Here is a 20,728-nt window from a genome sequence, read left to right as displayed (position 1 = left end):
GATGACCTTAAAGGTCTTTTTCCTACCATGTTGATTCCATGATTTGATGTTCTGCAGCGCCTTCAGGCAGTGAAGCCAACGCGACCTAACACCACAGAACAAGTGCTGTGTTTACCCTCACCAGGCTTCAAAGAGCCTGGATGCTCTATATCAGAACATGAACTTCTTGCCCAAGCGAGGTGTTAAAAAATAGCATGGAGTGAACATTGCCACCCCCGTCATTCCATTGGCATGCTTCACATGGAGGCACCTCAGCTGGCGCTCAGCAGCTTTAGTCAGGTTTTTAATGGCATGTTTTCTCCCCTGTAAATCACTTTCATCTATTCTGAAGTCAAGTGTCTCAATATAGGTTAAGATAACCTGGAGAAACACATTTTCCTATCAAGAACTGTCAAGTTAACATGCAGCTCAGTGTAAAGATCCTCCAGAGAAGAAAGAAAGGAGAGAAGCTAAGCTGCAAGCACCCTGAGGCCTTTCACCTGAGAGAGGGCACTTTCTCATGAATCCCACCACACAACAGTCCTGGTTTGCTGTTTTCTCCAGTAATTTTGGAGTTCTAGGGATTAGTTTTTATAAACTTGGCTCATAAAGTAATTAAGAGATAGGATGGACTGAATATGGAGGAGAGAAACTGGTCTGAACTCCACAGACAGGAATGCAAAGTGGAAGGCTCTCCAAAACCACAGCCTCTCTCAAGCTGACCTGCTGTACATTAACATCCTCCTCCAAGACAGCACTTTCTCATCCACAAGCCTATGAAGGGACTGCCTATAAAGGGAAAGGGAATAAAGAGTTTACAGCACAGCCAATGGGCTGTTCAAGTCACCCTAAAACCAGGGAAATTCTCTCTTTTCAAAGAAAACCAGTGGCCATCTCCCCCAAACCTGCCACCTCCTTGTTGCACAGTGAGGTTACAACAACCCTGCCTGGGTTTGTGCAGTCAGAACTGAAAGGCCATGATCTGACAACTCCTGCTCAGGCCTTTGACCTGTTCAAAGCACTTGGCACTTCTGCAGCCCTTGATTCCGTTGCTCAGTGACTCCCACTGTTAAACACAGCCCTGTGCTCGGTGCCAAGAGCCAAAAGGTGGCCGGGAGTGGAAACAGGGCAGCAGACAACAGCAGCCACCTAACCCCACAGTGTGACAGGGTGTGAGCTCACTGCATCCCAAAATAAACACGCTGCAAGTATTGTACCACTTGTCACAAGCCACATTTCTAACTGTTCGCTTACAACCACTGGCTTGCTGTTTGATGATACAGCAGGTGGAAGGCTTAGCTGTTCCTCCTACCAAGATGCAGCCCAGCCTGGCAGGGTCTTGTTTGTTAAAGCACACACACACACACACACACACACACACACAGAGCTTCACAGCCACAACAGAGACCTCTCACATTCAGCAGCATTCCAGCAGCCTCTCCAAGTGTGATTTATTTCCCTCTTCCCTCCCTCAAAATCCACTGGTTTTTTCTATAGGCCTTTCACTTACCTCTCCCATAGCCCGTCCTTCCAGAGCAAGCGCTTGAAAATCATGATTCAGCTCATCCATGGAACGTACCTATTTAGAGAAGGGGAAGAAAAGCCCATGAGGGAAATGCTGGATTTAGGGTTTGGCTCAGTGATAATCAGAGTTCACAGCAACTCTTCTGATACCGACGAAGACCTACATTCCATATTACAGCATAGGACAAGATTATTGAGCTCCAACAGATAACTTACCTTTAGGACTCCCAGCTATAACGTATATAGTGTTAGATTTATACACACGCAATAAAAGGAAAAACCAGCAATTACTTACAAGACACACAAAATCTAAAGCCTTTGATAAAGTTTAATGCAAAGATTAATGTTGAACAGTAAAGATTTCAGGGGAGGGAGTCAAAGCATAAGCAAGCAAGTCAGCATCTCCCCTTTCAGCTGAGAAATCACTAAGGCTCTTGTATAAACCAGGCAGATTTCTAGTCAGGTTACATTGGTATGAAAGGGAAAAAACCCAACTCCGGACCTGAAGACAAAGCACAGACGTTCAACCTCATGCCAGGACCCAGCCCAAGCTATTGCCCTCCTCAGGTAACACCCCTGTATCGAGGCAGTGCTTACTACACCATCCACACACAGAGATCAATACTACACACCCCCTACTCGATGCTTACACAATCCCTGCAACCCAACAGGTCTGAAACACCTCGCTGCCAGAGCAGGGGTGATGGTTTATAGAACATTAGGTATGAGGCATCCACAGCCTCTGGTCGTTGCAGCCCCTCACAGGCTCTTCACCGGGGATGATGACATGTACATAGGGTTTAGACGGGCCAACACTGGACTCATGGCATGAAGGAGGCCAGGAACACGCAGTGGTGGGTTTATAGGACAAAACCCCTCAGAACTGGTCTAGATAACTGATTACTACAAGGGGGACACAGAGACCACGATAAGAAGAGTGGTAAAGGGCAAAAAGGAGGATAAAGATGAAAGCAAAGTGCACGCCAGCTGTATAACTGCACACCTAACAGAGCACTGGTATTTCCACTCCTCTCCTCAGAGTCTGAAGGAAGCTGTCCTTAAACATGCCTTTGATGGCAAATTGCCATCCTGACCTCCCTGTTACACAATATACAGTCGAAGTGAGCTGCATCCATCTTCCCAAATACACTTTACTCACTCACTATCAAAAGCAGACAAAAAAATAACACAGAATCATAGAATCACAGGAATGGTTTGGGTTGAAAGGGACCTTAAAGCTCATCCAGTCCCAACCCCTGTCACGGGCAGGGACCCCTTCCACTAGAGCAGCTTGCTCCAAGCCCCTGTGTCCAACCTGGCCTTCAACACAGCCAGGGATGGGGCAGCCACAGCTTCTCTGGGCACCCTGTGCCAGCGCCTCAGCACCCTCACAGGGAACAGCTTGTGCCTGAGATCTGAATTACCCAAGAAAGATGGTGAGAGTTGAGGCAACAACTTACACAGACCAATTACACTCCTTTAACAAGCCACCCTTTGGGGGCTGATGTCCCCAGTGCCCAAAAGCTGTAACAGAGCCAAGGAGGAGCAGGGAAGCTTGTGACAGTCCCCATGTGCCCCCAGGAAGCAGCAACAAATCTGAGCTCTGGATGGGACACGCGGCACTGCAAAGTCCCATTCATTTTAACCCAGGCACCAACAGGGCCCACAGGGCTGAATGGCACTTGTCAAAAGGAATCCTGCACTCAGGTACATTAACAGCAGCCAGGGCCCCAAACTGTCCTTACAATTACTAAACAGGGATGTGAAGGCCCTAACATGAGAGCAACAGTGCATTTGCTTTTCTTCTGCAATAATCCAAGGGGCTTTTCCCACTTGGGAGCTCCCAGCAACGGAGCTGAATTGTAATTTTAAGTAAACATTAATGTCAACAATCAGGTTAATACTGCACCTTATATTAAGCAAACATGGTTGCTACAATGACCTTTATCTATAACTTCACAGTGCACACATTTTGAGGTCTTTTGGGGATCACACACCAGCCTTGTGCACTGAGGACTCCTCCCTGATGTAGGACTGATATAAACCTACACCGACACACAGCAAAGCTATCACAGAGCAGCCTTCACTCTTCATCACAAGGGATCTTCTCTTCCTCTTTATGCCAAGTGATGTTTCCCAGTAAGAGAAAGGAGAGGTGGAAGTAAACAGAGCAAAACCCCAGCCAAATACACAGGAATAAACCCAAACAGACAGGCCAGAAAGTGCTCTGGAGCACAAGCAGCTGAGGAAGAACCAGCTGAGAAATCCTCCAGCTGATGATGGGAAGGAAATGTCTCGACAAGTGCAGCAGGAAGCCTGAGGCTTTCTGATTTCTATTTTCTTTCTTGATGTTGAACAACATTAAACAGATCCAACATCTGCATGTATTAGTGGTAACAGTGACTGAAGAGGGTTTAAGCTATTGCTATGAAGCCAATTACATTAAAGAGGGCAAGCAAAGCAAACCAGAGGATGCTTCTGGAAGCCTTAGCTCTCCAGTGTCCCTGCTTCCCCTTTCCCTACTGCCTCACAAGGGCTGACCCTCTCCTCCCCCAGCACTTTCTTATACCAGGATCTATCCAGCCCCACTCTCCCTTCCACTGGAGCACTTATTTTCCCTCTCCTCCAATTCCACTTCTGACCAGGAGGCAAAACCTCCAGGACAGCATCTACTAAACCCAAGGTAGGCCCGGTGCTGCAAAGACAGGATTTGGGGAAGTTGGAACATGTAGATGGCTGCTTTCAAGGCTTCTTTGATCTACAGTGAATTACAGGGCAGATTGCAGGCTGCCACCCTGCCAGCCAAGCAAACCAACTCCAGGTATCCCACAGATCCTACCAGAAGGAATTCAGAGCACCCTGAACTTATCTGCCATCCCAGCAAATGAAAGGGCCAGGTGTTGGGAGCACAAATCCATGGAAGGGCTCCTTTCTTGGGCTTCACTGGTGCTGAATGTGCTCGTGGAGCCCTCCCACAATCTGAGCTCTGCACAAGAGCGATGGGACCACCTCACTGTCCTACTCCTACAGAGTAATAAGGGAAATGCTGTTGTCGGGACAGATCAAAATGCCACGATATCTCAGAATAGCATTTGCTTGTTTCTGTGAGAAGACAAAAGAGAAGAGATTCCATCCCCCTGCCACGGGCAGGGACAGCTTTCACTAGAGCAGCTTGCTCCAAGCCCCTGTGTCCAACCTGGCCTTGAACACTGCCAGGGATGGGGCAGCCACAGCTTCTCTGGGCACCCTGGGCCAGCGCCTCAGCACCCTCACAGGGAAGAGCTTCTGCCTAAGAGCTCATCTCAGTCTCCCCTCTGGCAGGTTAAAGCCATTCCCCCTGGCCTGTCCCTACAGACCCTTGTCCAAAGCCCCTCTCCAGCTTTCCTGTAGCCCCTTTAGGCACTGGAGCTGCTCTAAGGTCTTCCCTTAAGGAGCCTTCTTTTCTCCAGGCTGAATGAGTAAAACATTCCTCAACAGAAGTCACCACTACTGCACCAGGAATCCAGCGGTAGTCATGTACTGATCCAGGAAGAACAAGAAATATCAAGAACATTCAGGCTGCTGAGGCTCCTTAGAATGGAGGGGAGAAAAAAAATTATACACTTATATAGACATAAATACATATATATATATAGCTGGTTGAACACCCTAAATATTTAGTGGCACTTGACTGATGTACTCTCGAGTTTGAAGCTTTCTCAAGTAACTAAAGGTTTCCAAACTGAAGAAGGAAACAAATGCCTCCTACTCAGCTGCAGGAGCTGCCGGCGCCTGTCTGCTCTGAAGGGCTCACAGATCCTTAGTTAAAACACATCTGAGAACACATACGCACACACAGATATAGTATCTAGGAGAGGAAAATAGTATCTACCAAGTGAAAACAAGCACTACACACTGTCAACAACAGGCTCACCACCACCAACTAGACCAGGGTTCAGGTGTTTTGTTCCATTGACTGATTACAGCACTATTTCTAGTCCTCTCCCATAACAATGGTGGGTAAAGGATGAATGTGAAAGTACAAGTAGTAGATGGGATGAGGTGGTTTAACTACTATTTTTGTAGTAGAAGATTTACCATTAGAATTGCTACTCTCATTAGCATTGGAAGCAAAAAGCTATCGAACTTACCCGTGGCTCACGATGGCTGTGGCGTCTGGCCAAGGTGATGAGTGATGCAGGGTACAGGAATCAACCCAAGGAAGCCTCTCACATTGATTATGGGTTTCCTCAGGTTCTATTCACAGAGGGAAGGGCTTCAGAGAAGCTGTGGCTGCCCCATCCCTGGCAGTGTTCAAGGCCAGGTTGGACACAGGGGCTTGGAGCAAACTGCTCTAGTGGAAGGTGTCCCTGCCCGTGGCAGGGGTTTGAACTGGATGAGCTTTAAGGTTCCATCCAACCCAAACCACATTGTGTATCCATGATACATAAATGTGGAATTTAGGTGCCAGAGGTGTCTCAGGCACATAGTGGGGTACAAAATTCCAGAATCTCAGATTATGGAAGCAGCAACCTTAGCTTTGTCCTGCTGGAGCTGGTAATACCTTGGGAAAACCACTTTCTGCTTCCCAGGTACATGTCTGGATCAAGTTTTTGTGCAAGCACTCAGGGCTACACTAAGATCTGACTCACCTGACCACTGCGAGGGCTTTTCCTTTCACTCCCACCCCTACTCTGATCTTCCGAGGTTTAAATTCAGAGGGACAAAGGTGTAAGGAAGGGAAAGGCCACATCTCATTCAGTACCTCTGTCACAGGAGAATGGAAGTGGCCCCAGGCCATGCTTGCAATGGTGCAAAGGGCTCATTTGAGGGTTTGATAATAGTGAAGTGTCATTCAGTTCAGAACCAAGGTCTGAAGCCCAACTTCTCTACAGGGCTAGTAACATGGGCAGATGCTCCCAAGAGAATCAACTGCCCTACAACAGAAGCTACCCTTAAAGGAAGAGGAGAAACGTGATAGCTGAGAGATCACTTGGCAAAGGGAGAGCAGCATCTCATGACATGGGCACACAAAAGCTGTTCCTCAGAGCAGAGATCATCAGTCAGAGACAATTCAAAAGTGTCTCAACAAACACATCAAAGCAAGTTCTCAGATACAGGCACCACCACATTCAGTGCTCTGGAACAGCTCCTTACGGAGATTTCCATCAGCAGCTGAGATCAATTGGGCCAGATATAAGGACCAGGTTACCCTTGATGGAGTGTGCCTTCACCCATTTACAAAGACACTCCTTTTATCACAACCTGTCCTGCTGAAGCACAGAGAGGTCACACCAACACAGCAAAACACGGAAGAGCTGAAAAGGGGAAAGCAAAGTTGGAGAGAGGAGAGGAAGATAACAGGCAGGAGCTGTGCTCTAATGAAGCTCTATTCAAAACACACTTGGGCACAAGGTACAAACTGAAACACTTGATTTCTTCTTGAAGCACTGAAATCTGTAAATTCAATAGCGTGAAAACAGCTTTGCTCTTCCTGAGCAAGCACCCAGCGAGGAGCCAGAGCTCAAAGCCAGGCTGGACAGGGCTTGGATCAAGCTGCTCTAGTGGAAGGTGTCCCTGCCCATGGCAGGAGGTTGGAACTGGATGAGCTCTAAGGCCCCTTCCAACCCAAACCACCCTGTGATTCCATGATTCTCATCTGGTCTGACAGACCAGAGACACATCCCAGAGCCAGCACACCAGGGCACTTGTGCAATCCCAACTAGAGCCAGGTAACTTCCCACTGCCTGTCAGGGACAGGGAAACCTATGGATTCTGAAGAAGCAAATTCTTAAGGTAAGCTTCTGAAGATTTCAGGGTGTTTTTTCTCCCCGTACTATTAGAAGGATTTTCCAATACCCAACCTAAATATCCAGCTTCACCAATCTACTCATGCTCCTTCTAGCTCAGGAAGGACTTTCAAAGGGCAATATAAAGCAAAAGACCAAATGAAATATTCCTATTCCCCTTCCCCAAGACACCCCTTTTACTATGGGGAAATCTCTGTGAAACAGATCAGCCAAATGAGACATTTCATGCAGGAGAGTTATCATGTTGTAATTCATCTGCATATTGAGTTAGCACAGCCCTTTCAGTGTCAGCATTAAGAAAAGCCCTAACACTGTGATAGGAGGAAGCAGCCATGAAAACTCAAAGGGATTTAATGAAACACACCCCAGAAAGCCGTCTTCGAGAGCCCCATGTGCTAACACATGGTGTACATGAAGGACTCTGTGCCTTCAACTCCAGGAGACACCAAGCCAGGTTATCTGGACCCCAACAGCCCTCACACACCAAATGGTTTCCAGGGGCAGATCAGGAAATCTCTGTCCTGAAGAGTCAACTGTCACTCAAATAGGACAGGACAAGGGGTGATGGGTTTAAACTTAAACAGGGGAAGTTCAGGTTAGATCTCAGAAGTTCTTTGCTGTGGAGGTGCTGAGGCACTGGCACAGGGTGCCCAGAGAAGCTGTGGCTGCCCCATCCATGGCAGCGTTCAAGGCCAGCTTGGACAGATCCTTGGTGACATGGTGCTCTGCTGACAGACAGGGTACACCACAAAGTGACCACACACTAGCTGTATAATATGCAGAGTTTATTAAACAAGCACACTAAAGCCAATAAGCACACTAAAGCAAGCATGCTAACGTGAAGTAGGTAAACATCTCTCTATATATAGTGAATAAGTACAATAACGCAAATCAGAGATATATGCATATAAGCAAAGTACCGAAGAAAGTTAGCAATGCATTAAATCATTATTGTAGAGAGAGAACAGAGATTAAGAAGAAATACATCACCAGCTACCACTGAATCATCCTCCAGGCTCACACTTCCAGCTGGGAAGCCCCACTGCAGCCGATGCCAGGAGTCTCAGGTAACTGGGAAAGTTCCTATGCAGTGCCTCCACCCATAGGTGAGGCTTCTGCCATGGCCACAAGAGGGTTCTGCTTTTATATCCTTATCAAAAGAACCAGCTTTGTGCCAGATCTCTGTTTGCTCGTGGGATTGTGCAGTTTCTCATCATCTCATTGTTGTCCACTTGTGAGAGCGCTGGCCAGGCACCCCAGTGCAGCCAAGTATGAAGGTCACAAAACAGCTGCACACCTATGTTTTCCTGCCTCTTTCCAACACTCACCATAAACACGTATCTACCTATGCTGTGGCAAACAACATCCTTTGTTCTGCCTTTCAGCCATGAGAGGGAATCAACTCTCACCTAGGTTCATCCATTACACATGGTCTAGGATGAAGTCTCCCTGCCCATGGCAGGGGATTGGAACTGGATGATCTTACGGTGCTTTCCAACTCTATTCTATGACTCTGTGTTTCACTTCCAAGCACAAACACCAGGGCTCCTGCTCTCTTAGCCTCCAGGTTCTTTTTAGAGGCCCTTGTCATGACTTTAAGGCAGTGACAGTGCCTGCCAACAGGCACTAACACAGTCAAACATCAAATCCAGACGCTTCCACAGAAGCATTGAGTAGCTGTGCTCTAGACAGGCCAGGAGATTTACCTCCTGTCTCCACCTGAATTCAAGTTCCCAGTTAAGAAGTTCCATGGTCACATTGCCGAAAGGCAAAACTGAGCATAAACCCCAGTCCCAGCCCTGCTGCTCTCACTATTCTCCACCAACTACATGAGAAAAATTCCCCACATTCAACAAGATGATCCCTGTGGAGTTCTATTGTCTCCAATTACTAAACATGTTCTCAGAGCAAGCAAATGCCTAAAATCATTTGCTTCTACTTAAACAGCTCCCATACTACCCTGAGTGCAATCCAGACAGTGAGCACAGCCACCCACTGCAATTCAGAAGGCACCACACCACAGAGACGTTCCCTTCGCAACAGTTCAAGAACACACATGCCTCCACCAGCCCTGTTCCAGAAATTCCAGCCAACTTCCCTAAACCCCTGCTCAGTGTTGGTAACTTCTCCCCGCTCAACATCTTGACCAGCTTTTTCTTCCCCTCAAGAGCCATAGATGGCTGTTTGGATTTGGAAAGAGATATGCAAGCTTTCATAGAATCACAGAACCATGAAATGGTTTGTATTGGAAGGGGCCTTAAAGCTCCTCCAGCTCCAACCCCCTGCCACAGGCAGGGACCCCTTCCACTGAAGCAGCTTGCTCCAAGCCCCTGTGTCCAACCTGGCCTTGAACACTGCCAGGGATGGGGCAGCCACAGCTTCTCTGGGCACCCTGTGCCAGCGCCTCAGCACCCTCACAGGGAAGAGCTTCTGCCTAAGAGCTCATCTCAGTCTCCCCTCTGGCAAGTTAAAGCCATTCTCCCTGTCCTGTACCTACAGGCCCTTGTCCAAAGCCCCTCTCCAGCTTTCCTGCAGCCCCTTTAGGCACTGGAGCTGCTCTAAGATCTCCCCTTCAGGAGCCTTCTCTTCTCCAGGCTGAATCAGCCCCGCTCTCTCAGCCTGTCTACAGGAATTTCATTTAGGAGCTCAGGGATTTCAGTTGGGAAAAAAACCCTGATTCCACCATTACTTCAGTGTGTGCAAGAACAAACAGGAATTTATAATGTATGCTATTTTTGTGGATGGGGTAACTTCGATACCTAAAGATGCAGAGTGACAGCAGCATCTTTAATTGCTGAGTTTTAATATAAAACTTGCCTCCCCTCACCTCTGGTAAAGGGAAAACAGAAAAAAGAATGAGCATTTTTCTGCTGTTCACAACAAGAGGATACAATCTACTTCCTTCGGAGCAAAGAAACTTCAGTTTCTTAAGTCATCCCTATTACAGCCATGCACAGCTCCATTCTCAGAGCATCTCCTCCAAGTACCAACAAATGAGAACAGCCAGCACAATGAGAAAAGAAATCAAGGACACAGTAAATAAGTTCTGACTCACAGCACTTGTAGCTATATAGTAACACATGATGAAATACTATCATTTGGTAAAACTCACTGGAGCGTTATCACCAACAGACAGAGAGATGCCTGTCTACATCTGTAACGAAGGAGAAACTGGGATTCAACAACTAAAGCATCCCTCTATCTTTAATTACAACTCCCAAGCTCCAGGCAGACATTAACCTGTATTACCCTATAATTAGTTTTTTCTGACTTCCCATTATCTTTTAGCTCCTGAGTTTCTGAACCAGTCTTCAAGGCAACAAGGGCCCTCACTGCATTATCTTTGCAAGTCTAAAATCAAGAGTACAGCAATGGAAGTGTATCCATCAGAAATCAGGACCGAACAGACATCCATAATGATTTCCCACCTCTTGGCTTTTAACCACCAGGACTGAGCAACAAAGAAGTTATAGCCAATGTGCAAACCACCAGGAAGCAAAACAAACAAGGTCCTACTGTTAACTGTATTTATTTTGAGCTTCAGATCACAAAACACATGGGGGAAAACCAGAAAGTATCACGTTCAGATCTCTTCCATCATTCTCTCTTGCAATAACTTTCACATCTAGTGACTGAAAACTTGGCCAGTTAACAGGAAAATTACACCTCCTCACTTTAAAGGAAATAACTGCATTGAAATAACTTCATTAAATCCTTTGTTTCCACATGAGGGAATAAGAACAATATTCTTCTGGCTGCTTAGTTCATATTCTTTTTCTTCCAGACAAAAAATGAACCTGGATTTCCTTCTTTGTTGATGCACACACCAACACCAGCAAGGTTGCAAAACTCACTGCAACGTTTGCTTTTCAAAGGTCTGGATGGCAACACTTCCCCCCGGGCAGTGCAACAGAGGAGTGAGAGCCTGTTGCCTCCTTGAAATACTAGAGGCAGGAGATACTCATGTGCAGGTTGCAGAAGCTTTGTGTCTGCTGCTCTCCTGCTTGTGGCAATGATTCCGTGTGAAAATGTGCTTCCACTTAAGCCGTGCTCCCTTAGAAGAGGGAGCACATCTCCTTTGAGGAGCTACTCACAGGTCACAGACAGAAAGCCAGAGTGAGTCATGCACTCATTTAACTCACAGCACATCTGACAATGCAACTGCTAAGCAGACATCTAGTAAACACTACTACAGAGGCACAGGCCAGCCCACTACCCCTTTAAAAACATTAAGTTGCTGTAAGAAGGTAGCTGTGTGCCTAAAAGCTGTTTCCTGACACTCCTAAGGCAGTTCTCAGTTCAGCTAAGCACATGAATAGCACCTTCCCCTTCCAATTATAATAAGAAAAACCCAAACCCAAAACAAACAAGCAAAGAAACCCAGGAAAACACATTACCAGTGACTTCCAGAGCTGTGTTTTTCAATATTGGGAATGGTAAAAGCCCAACCTCCATGCATTGGCAGTTTTGTAATGCCATTACATAAGAATTATTTAACTACAGCAACAGATTTGAACAGCAGCAGCAGGCACTGCTACACTGGTTCACACATTGGAAAAAAAATCAGATCAATAAAGGGAATGAGAAACTTTGCAAACATGCATTTGACTGTCACAGAGTGGTTTGGGCTTTCAACACCCTCCAAAGCCAAAATGCTTCAGCTTATAGCTACCGAAGCACCACGATCCTGGAAAGAGAAAACAAAAAAGCACAACTCTTGCCATTTCAACCACCCAACAACCAGCTTAAGCATCATTCAAAGCATCTATCACAAGCCCGATGCATTCACAGGTTGAGTTTGGAAACAGGGAACTTGGTTTTTACCTGATGTTCTGCATGAATGTTATCCCCAGTAGGCCAGCGATGTTTGCTGTTATTATAGCCGCCTCCACCACTTCCTCCTCCCCCAAGCTGCTCACCATGCTGCCTCTGGAAGAAGTAATCCACCATGGCGTCGTCCTGGGAGCGACCAGCAACTCCAATTGATCCAGGAACAGGACTGGAGTGTGTCCCTGCTGCAAGGGCCTGATTTGCAGCTGGCTGTGGCTGAGCCTGGGACCCTGTTCCAGATGTCAGTACAACAGGCATGTTGGGATTAGCTGTATCTTGAGTGTGCTGCTTCAGGTGAGGGCTGAATGAGTCCTGCCACAGTACTGCTTTTCTCTTCAAAACACACGCAACGCTCATTCCACCAGCACCTATGGAAGGGGATGGATGGCGGGGGGAGATGGAGGGAAAGAGGGAAGGAAAAGATAACATGAAATCCTTACAGCTTCAGCTTTACAGCTTCAATCACATACCCAGCTCGTGACTGGCAGGGAAACATCACGACGCTAAAACCCAACTCCCTGTAACATATTCTTTGCTCCATTAACCTAGCAACTAAAATATCACCTAACAATGCATGCCAGGCAAAAAAACCCCACGTTTTGTGCTCCAAAGCTTTATCAGCACACGCAAGGTTTGTGTAAGGTGCCCATTACACTGAAATCAGAATGTCTCAGTGTGTGCTATGGACACAACACCCACTGGAGTGCCATGGCTCCCTGGTGGAACACGAATCCCACCCTCGGAGCCTGCTGTGCTTTTTTCCACGTGACACATTACAGGCCAGATCCTCAGTCAATACACGAGCCCCAATATCACCATGTGCTTGCTCAGTCATGCAAAATATTAAGGCATGCCTTTTAAATCAAACTTAAACCCCTGGATTTCTACTTCTACAGTTAGCCCCAAGCACAACACGCACCCTTCCTGCACACTCAGCCGCTGGCTCGAGTCATGAGTCGGTAAAACACCCCGGCCTGTTTGGTACAAGATTCCCTGGAGACAGAGCAGGTAATCTCCCAGTACCCGGCATCCTACAGAACCTTCCAGAGCATCCAGCAATGCCAGTCCCACTGGCACCAGGGGAAAGCTGGACAAGTCACAGAAACCCTGCAACATTGAAACCACCCCAAACACCTTGCATGCACCCCACATCATCTGTGTGAAGGAAGATAGGTGGGCTTCCAGCACCCCCAGTATTACTGTCCCCCCAGTATTCTGATGACATCCCAGCAGCACAAAACCGTGGAAGTCTGTTATTTAAGACGTTATCAGCTGATCCTGAGAGCAATGAAGACATTGCACGTGTGAAAAGAGAAGTGTTTTCATCTGTTACGCAATGCCCAGCCAGTGCAGAGCACACACACAAACCAAACCTGGGTCTAAAGCCATGCTGTAGTCAGAACTGGTTTAAGATCATCACTAGTTTATAGCTTCAGTTACCAAAACACAACCTCAAAGATCCCACACAGGAGTTATAAGGATGACACCGGGGCAGGGGGTGTTCTGTACAACACAACCCGTTGCCGTTGTACCTTGGTGGCTGCAAACCCTGGCCCTGATCCTGATGACCTGAAAGGCGCCTCTGTTTGCTCTCTGCTCATCAGACTCGTTTTGAACAACACTCAACTACTACAGGTAACTTCCAAGAACAATCTTCTAACAGTGCAGCAAGAAAGTCGACACCAAAAAGAAACAACAATCCAAGTCCTATCTTGGCTCAGACTTTGTCAGGTTTGTCCCACACATTGAGAAGGGTGTTAATAGTCACAAGAAAACAACTCGAACTGCAGAGATGAGATATAACTGCCCCTACACACAGCTTCCACAGCCACACACACAACTCCAGGAGGTTCCTTATACAAAGACCTTCACAACTTAAATACCAGCAGCATTCAACAGAACTAACTCCTCCTGTCTTTCCCAACCACTTCATAAACCACTGTGACAACACCTGATATTACTAAACCCTGGTTTTAAGAACACAATACTACAATTTAATGGCATTTTCCCCTTAGTCTCCCTTTAATAATCATTATCAAAACCCTTTGGTACCACGAAACGAAGGAACAAAGCACCTCCATGCCATAAGAAAAACTCAAAGTAAGTAATTAGTGGGAAGAAATGCACATATCACCCAGTCGGGGCGTGTATGAACTGCTGACAATGAAACCTGAGCAGCCTTTGTGGAAAGAGGTTGCAAGTTCTCTCTGGGCAGTCTTAAAAACCATAGGAAGATACTACGAATTCGCAACGGGTTTCAAGTATCTGCACACTGTGCCAAGGCCCCTTTTCCGGGGGAATACCACAGCAAACAAAGTTGTGAGAGGCAGGCAGCACAACCACAAGGTTGTTTTCCTCCCAAAGAATCTCCTGCTCACCAGCACAAAGTGGTTTCTGCTTTCATTTCCACGCAGATCGGTAATAATTGTGTTACTATAAAGACGGGGGGGTGAGACCGTCGAAAGGCTCAGTGGAGGCACGGTGCAGCTCCGCACCAGTGCCTCCTGCTCCCAGACACTTCCTCTTTCGTCTGATCCAGACAAGGCAGCTCCAAAGCCGAGAGGAAAACTTGGCACAGGCGACATTTTGAAAGGGAGCGAAGGGGAAAAGAGCTTTGGGGGCAGTTCAAGTTTAGTTCCAAGCCGGGTTTTTATAGAAATGCCGTGGTAAATGCAGCGGACAGCTGAATCCTGTCATTCAAAGCACACAGAGCATCACAAGCATGTACAGTCACCTACATAACACACAGTCATTCGCTAACCCGCAGCTGCTAATGGCTCCGAGGAGCTTTCCAGTCCCAAACTCTTCCTCAAAACAGAGAATAAACTTTTCCAACCTAAACCAGCTGCTGGGAGGTTCTGTATTTCCAAACAAAGGTTTCCACCCCCTTACCAAGCATCCAAGGCTGCGATTTTCCTTTTCCCTCGATAAAAACACAGCATGTAAATAAACCGCTCTGTGTTACCATTACAAGCAAAATACTTTAGCTTATGGGACTTTCTACAAGCAACAAAAACTCCGGAGCCATCTCCAAGCAAGTCTGAAGCATGGCCTTGACTAAAGCAGCTTTAATCCACGCAGAGCACAGCTCCACACTCAGCTCTTCCCTGCTCCTGTTCAATATCCCTCTGAAAACAAGGCAATATCCCAAAATCAAGCCAGCACAAGAGGCGTGTTTCCAAAAGTTCAACCACGAACGAGAAGGGAGCTGGAGCTGGGTGGGTTATTTGGGAAAGTTGGGCTGGATGGTAAAGCAGAGCCATTGTTCCAGCGCTGTGTGGGCCTAGGAGAACTTTGAGCGTTAAACCTTGTGTTTTCCTTCCAAGCCTGGGGACACGCTGCAGGACACTGGTCACAGTCACCCATGGAGGTGCTTGAAAGCACCATGAAACCCTTGGGTGATAAATGCTCCCCTCCCACACCCCGTACCCCACCTCCCTCAGTCTTAATAAAGGAAACTCCTTACTCATGATCTGCCTAATAAAATCCCTGCTGAGAACAAAGTTATTAAACACTGACTACAAATATATATAGATATATACATAAAGCCCAGATTGTTTCTCAGGCTGGGGCAAGAGACAGACTCTTAAAATTACAAGCCTGCAATTAAAAAGAGCCAAACGCTGTTATTACGTGAAAACGAGATAAAAACAAGGGGAAGGGATAAAAAAACCCCACACAAACACAACCCCCCCACGGGTCACCAGCACACCCAAAGTATTGTCTGCATCCTCCTCTCCCCCCCATCCCGAGGCACCGTCCCTCGCCCCCCACCCCCCCCAGGGACACCGACCCCCGGAGACCCCCCCCATTAAGGCCAGGGAGAGGAAAACCCAGCGCACCCCCCACCTCAGCGGGCCGGGCCTTCGGGTAACAAAGCCCCGGCCTTTCCCGGCGAGCCAGGCCCGGAGCCCCCCGGGAGAAGGGGGAGCCCCAAGGGAGCCCCTCGGCGGGCCGGGCCCTGGGGGGGACGCAGGCGGGGGGCGCCGGGATGGGCCCGCGGTTCCCCCCCACAATAACACCCCGGTCGCTGCCGAGCGGGGAGCGGCGGGGAGCCGCGCTCGGGAGGCGGGGGCCCGCCGCGCCCCCCTTTCCCGGTAACAATAGGGGCCAGGCCCCGGCCCCCGAGCGCCGACAAGGAGCCGGGCGGGAGCGCCAGACACAGCGCCCCGCCGCCGCTCGCCTTCGGGGCGGCCTACCGCCACTCCGCCTCCCCCCCACACCAATATGGCCCCACCGGCGGCTCCGCTGGGGTGCGCGGCGCGGCGGAGGCCCGGTCCGGTGCCGATACTCACGGGCGGAGCGGTAGGATGAAGACGGATCTCGGCCCCCCCCAGGCCGCTCGCCGCCTGCCTCTCCCCCTGCCTTTCACTCCGACAACATGGCGGCCCGGCGGGGACGGGCGCCGCGCTGCACGCCGGGAAGGCGAGGCCGCTCCAAGCGATGCCGGCCCGGCCCGGCCCTGCCCGCTGGCCACGGTCCCTTCACACACCCTCGGCCCGGGGCAGGCGCCTTCCTCCGCGGCCCTTCACCCGCGTGGGTTAGGGCCAGGCCGCGGCTCAGCGGCCCCGGCTCCCACTGTGGCCGCCGTGTGGTCGTAGGGCTCAGGCCGCCCCCAGCCCCGCGCTGCCTGGCCCATGCGGCTGTGGTGGAGCCTCCTCCCCGCTCCCGGGCACCCCGCACCCCTAGGCCGGCGCTGGTTGGAGGTCAGGCAGCGTCCAGCGCCCTGCCCCACATAGCAGCACCCACCCGGGTGCCCGCCATGCGGAGCCGCTACAGAGGCACAAAGCGCGGGTCTCCCTCGCCCCACTCCTCTCCCAGCCCAGCACCAGCAACCAAGCACGCTTTTGGGGTGTTTCCCTCACCTAAACCCTTCCACTCCCCATCCCCACAAAGCCAGGGCTGTAAGGAAACTACAGACCCCAGCGTGCGCTGCTCCGGGTCCAGCCTGGGCACTAAAACACAGCGCTGCACCTTGGGAGCAGTAGTTTCTGCCATAACACCTCCATGTTAAAGGGGCAGCTCGGTCGGGAAGGGCCGCGGTTGGTTTGGGGCAGCCTCCTCCATAGAGCTGCCGGGCTCCCGTGTTTTCGAGGGGGACTTAACATGTGCGCTCGATGCTTATATGTGATGTTTTCTCTTCCTGTTGGCCAGGCGAGTGACCCACACATGAAAAGAGGAGGAAGGTGCTGGCGCAGGGAAGCGCTTGGGACGTGTCCTTGCATGCACACAGAGAAAACAAGCCCAGCGCGGCGGCTGCAAGTGTTTCAAAGGGCTTCAGCTGCCGACGGGGCCCCACAAACCACACAGGACACGGCGAAAGGTTTCCCTTTATCCTGAGCTTCTGTGGGCAAAGCCATCAGGTTGTGGTTTCAGGTGCAAGAGGTTACCTCGGTTTATCACAGGCGTTAAGCACGAGCAGGGCTGGATCCATCTTCTCCCCCAAAGGGTGCTGGGTGTCTCTGTGTCTCTTCCAGGCACCCCCAGCACCGGACTTGTGTGGAAGCAGCCGACTCCAAACCCCTAAGGACACACAGCTCGTGGCTGCAGCCTGGGGGGTGCTGAGCACCCCAGGCCAGGCACGATGGGGTCCTTCAGGATAAGGAGTTAGCTTATAGCTTGTACAGCACCCAAAGCTTTCTCCAGCAGTGCTGGCGTGGCTTATTTGACCTGGCAGAACCTCCCTGTGATAAACTGCTCTGCTGGGACCATGTTGTCCAAACAGGTGTGTGGCCCTTGGCACGGCCCCCCCATGCCCTGAGCACCCCACAATGGCTGCAGCGTGGATCCTGTGCAACGAGTAGCTCCTGTTAGTGAGGCCTGGCTGCCTTCAGGCTCTTCAGCAGGATAGGAACGTCAGCAGGTTCTCCTAGCGAGCATCCCTAAAGAAGACGAAGCTTATTCTGCTGAGCTGCGCTGCCCTGCTCCGAGCAAATGGCTTCAGGGATGCAGTCAGCCCGTCAGACGTGTGAAGCCGGATCAGTTCTCCACCTTCCAGCTGGTAAAGCCCTAAACCTGGCTCTGCCATGCCATGGTGGACCATGCAACAACCCCAAATCACCGCCAGTGTGAGCAAAGCCAACCTCTTGGCATAGCAGAGATGTGAATAGTGGAACTGTGTCATCTTGGTGCTGGAGCAAATAAATCTGCCCACACACCCTTCTCCTCCCTGAACATCCCAGGCTCCTACAAGGCATCAGTGTGGACTCCTGGGTGACAAATGTTCCAGCTGCGAAGCATGAGAGGTCGGGAGCTGTTTCTCACACCATGTCTTCACTTGCGGAGCCCAGGGGAAGATGGGCAGGTCCCTGCTTGCCTCTCCTGGCCATGTTTTAAAGCGCTGTGCTTGCAAACTGGCAACCTCAGCACCCCACCTTGCTGGTGGGGCTTCCTGGTCCCAGCTATCACGCTGGTGGTAGCACAGGAGTCCCCAAGCAGCGCTGACCCTCCACTGTGAGCCAGAGATAACAGCTACACCACAGTGGGTTGCAGCACGCACCCAGGCTGCTGCTGACACCAGAAACAGGGTTCCTGTTAATTACACCGGGGATAATTACATTTATACCGGTATAATGAGAGGGGGAGGGAAGGAGTCCTCCTGTGGTTGAAGTGTTACTGGTTAAAACCCACGTATGCCAGTCAGTTTACTTGGTTTAAGAAGAAAGAGGCAGCGCAATGGCACAAGGGGACCTGCAGCCCTGTGGCTATGGGACTGAGTTGGAGTTTGGGTCTCACCTCAGGATAAGCCTGATTCTTTTCTCCTCCTGGTTTGCAGCTGGTGCATCCTTTGGGGAGGATGCTTGGTACATAAACCCATGCCATTCCCCCAGGTCCCAGCAAACGGAGGGTACATCACTCCCATCACTTTGGTTTTGCGCCCATCATCTTATTTTCAGAGCAGCAGCGGAAATGCTTCAAAACAAAAATGATACGAACAATCACCCAAAACAGCCTCAGCCGTGGTGAGTGTGGGCATTGCACCACTACCCACAGCCATGGTGAGGTCTGAGGGCTTCACTTGGAACTCCTTATTCCCTGGATCAAGCCAGTCCCTCCTTACAGCCACTGTCCCCTGCCCGGCCAAGGCTGCGATGTCATTATAGAGTCCAAGCATCTCTCCCTGCGATCCTGTAAAGAATTCCTGTGTCACTGTAAACAGGAAGGGCAAGAAGAAAAACGAGTTGATTTTCTTCCATCCCAACCCGAGCAAAGAAATGGCTGAGGAGCAACAAAGGATTAATTTACCCTGTGCAGAAGCGCCGGCTCCCTCCCGCAGCCAAGGGACCCTGGCGAGTCACAGATGTTAAGGAGTAAAAAAGCCGCTTTCACAACCTCAGACAAAGGCATAGAGACGCTTTTCAGGGACTCGAGTTGATCCATAGATCCGGCTGCCTGGTCCTAGGTGTGCCGACATAAATACGGCTGGTTCCAAGGGAATGGGAGCAGGGCTGGTAGGATGTGGTGGGTGAATGGGAACAATGCTGTTTTCGTGCTTGGAAGGAAGCTTTTGGTGGTGAATTGATTGAGGAACACATCCCAGGCCTTATTTCCACCCGCCTTGGATTTCCTTAGCAAGGATGGATGGTTCTCCAGTGGTCCTGCCAGGCAGGATGTGTGGTGGCAACCCCGAAGGACACTGTCCTGAAATTGCATTGCCCAGCAGCAGACTGACGGCATGGCTGGAGGAACCCTGAAATGCCTTTGCTGGAGCCAAGCAGCATCACGCTCTGGTCCTGCAGCAGAACCAGCTCTCAATCAGCTGCCTTTTAGCTCCAGAGCCTCAGAAAGGGCCCAAGGATGGGATGGAGCCACTGCAGGCAGCTGCCCAGGCAGGAGAAGCTCCATTTTGTTCCTGCAAGTGGGACATGTGCCAGATGTGTTACACCATTCCCTGAGCTCCTGTCCCTGCCCTGTTGCCATGGGACTCCTGTGTTGTTCCTGGCACTGGTGCCTCTTGCTCTGGGTGGTTTGGTTGCATTGCCAGGGCAAGCTGGAAGCAGAGAGGCTCCACTCTCACCTTTTGCCCTTTCTTGCTCAGCAAACCCTCCTGTAGCACCCTGGATTCAAGCAAAATCACTCAGGATGTGAGAGAGAAGAAAGGCACAAGCATTTCAAGCACCAGATCTGCTGTGGGCTCCTTCCAGCTCATGCAGGAGGGGACATGGGGGTCCCACATCCAGATCTCCCTCATCCCTCTGCCCCAGGGCAGATCCAGCCCTAACTGGGCCACGGGTACCACGGTAAGAACCTCATCTACAAAGCAGTAATTAAAGGCTGGGTCCCAATGTGTGTGCCTCAGGGGGGCTGAGCTGAGGTTGTGGATGTAACGCTGGTGTTTCCTAAATGTGGGCACAGGGATGTGCAGTGGGGGTGATGCTTGTCTATACGTGACAATGCGTTGGGGTGTTGGTTTTAGTTAACTGGGAGCATAACATGAAGCACATCTTGAAGGTGCAGCGTGCAGATAGCTGTGCCCTGGGGAGGGCCCCAGGAGGCCACTGTGACAGCCCAGCAACAGCAACACGTTGTCACCAATGACAAGAGCAAAGTGGACAGCTCAAACCCAAGAAATCAGATCTGGAGAAGCTGGAAGCAAAGGAGAAGTG

General features: G+C 50.0%; 1 protein-coding gene across 9 annotated transcripts in view; it reads right to left on the bottom strand.

Moving 5' to 3' along the window:
- PUM1 (pumilio RNA binding family member 1) overlaps positions 1-16,512 on the bottom strand; it is a 63,670-nt gene extending 47,158 nt beyond the window's left edge. For all 9 annotated transcript variants that reach the window (XR_013958239.1, XM_080632222.1, XM_080632224.1 and 6 more), the window contains exons 1-3: positions 16,418-16,512; positions 12,117-12,490; positions 1,490-1,558 (exon numbers count right to left, since the gene is read on the bottom strand). Coding sequence is in view for 8 of the 9 variants with exons in the window: in XM_080632222.1 (XP_080488348.1) it covers positions 1,490-1,558; positions 12,117-12,479 (432 nt within the window). In the remaining variant the exon portion in view is untranslated. The remainder of the gene's footprint in view (positions 1-1,489; positions 1,559-12,116; positions 12,491-16,417) is intronic.
- Positions 16,513-20,728: the final 4,216 nt, after the last annotated feature.

The sequence above is a fragment of the Psittacula echo genome, assembly GCF_963264785.1.
Source record: "Psittacula echo genome assembly, chromosome: 21".
NCBI classification, from domain to species: domain Eukaryota; kingdom Metazoa; phylum Chordata; class Aves; order Psittaciformes; family Psittacidae; genus Psittacula; species Psittacula echo.
The sequence above is the reverse complement of the archived record's forward strand: the minus strand, read 5'-3'. Positions and strand labels throughout refer to the sequence as shown.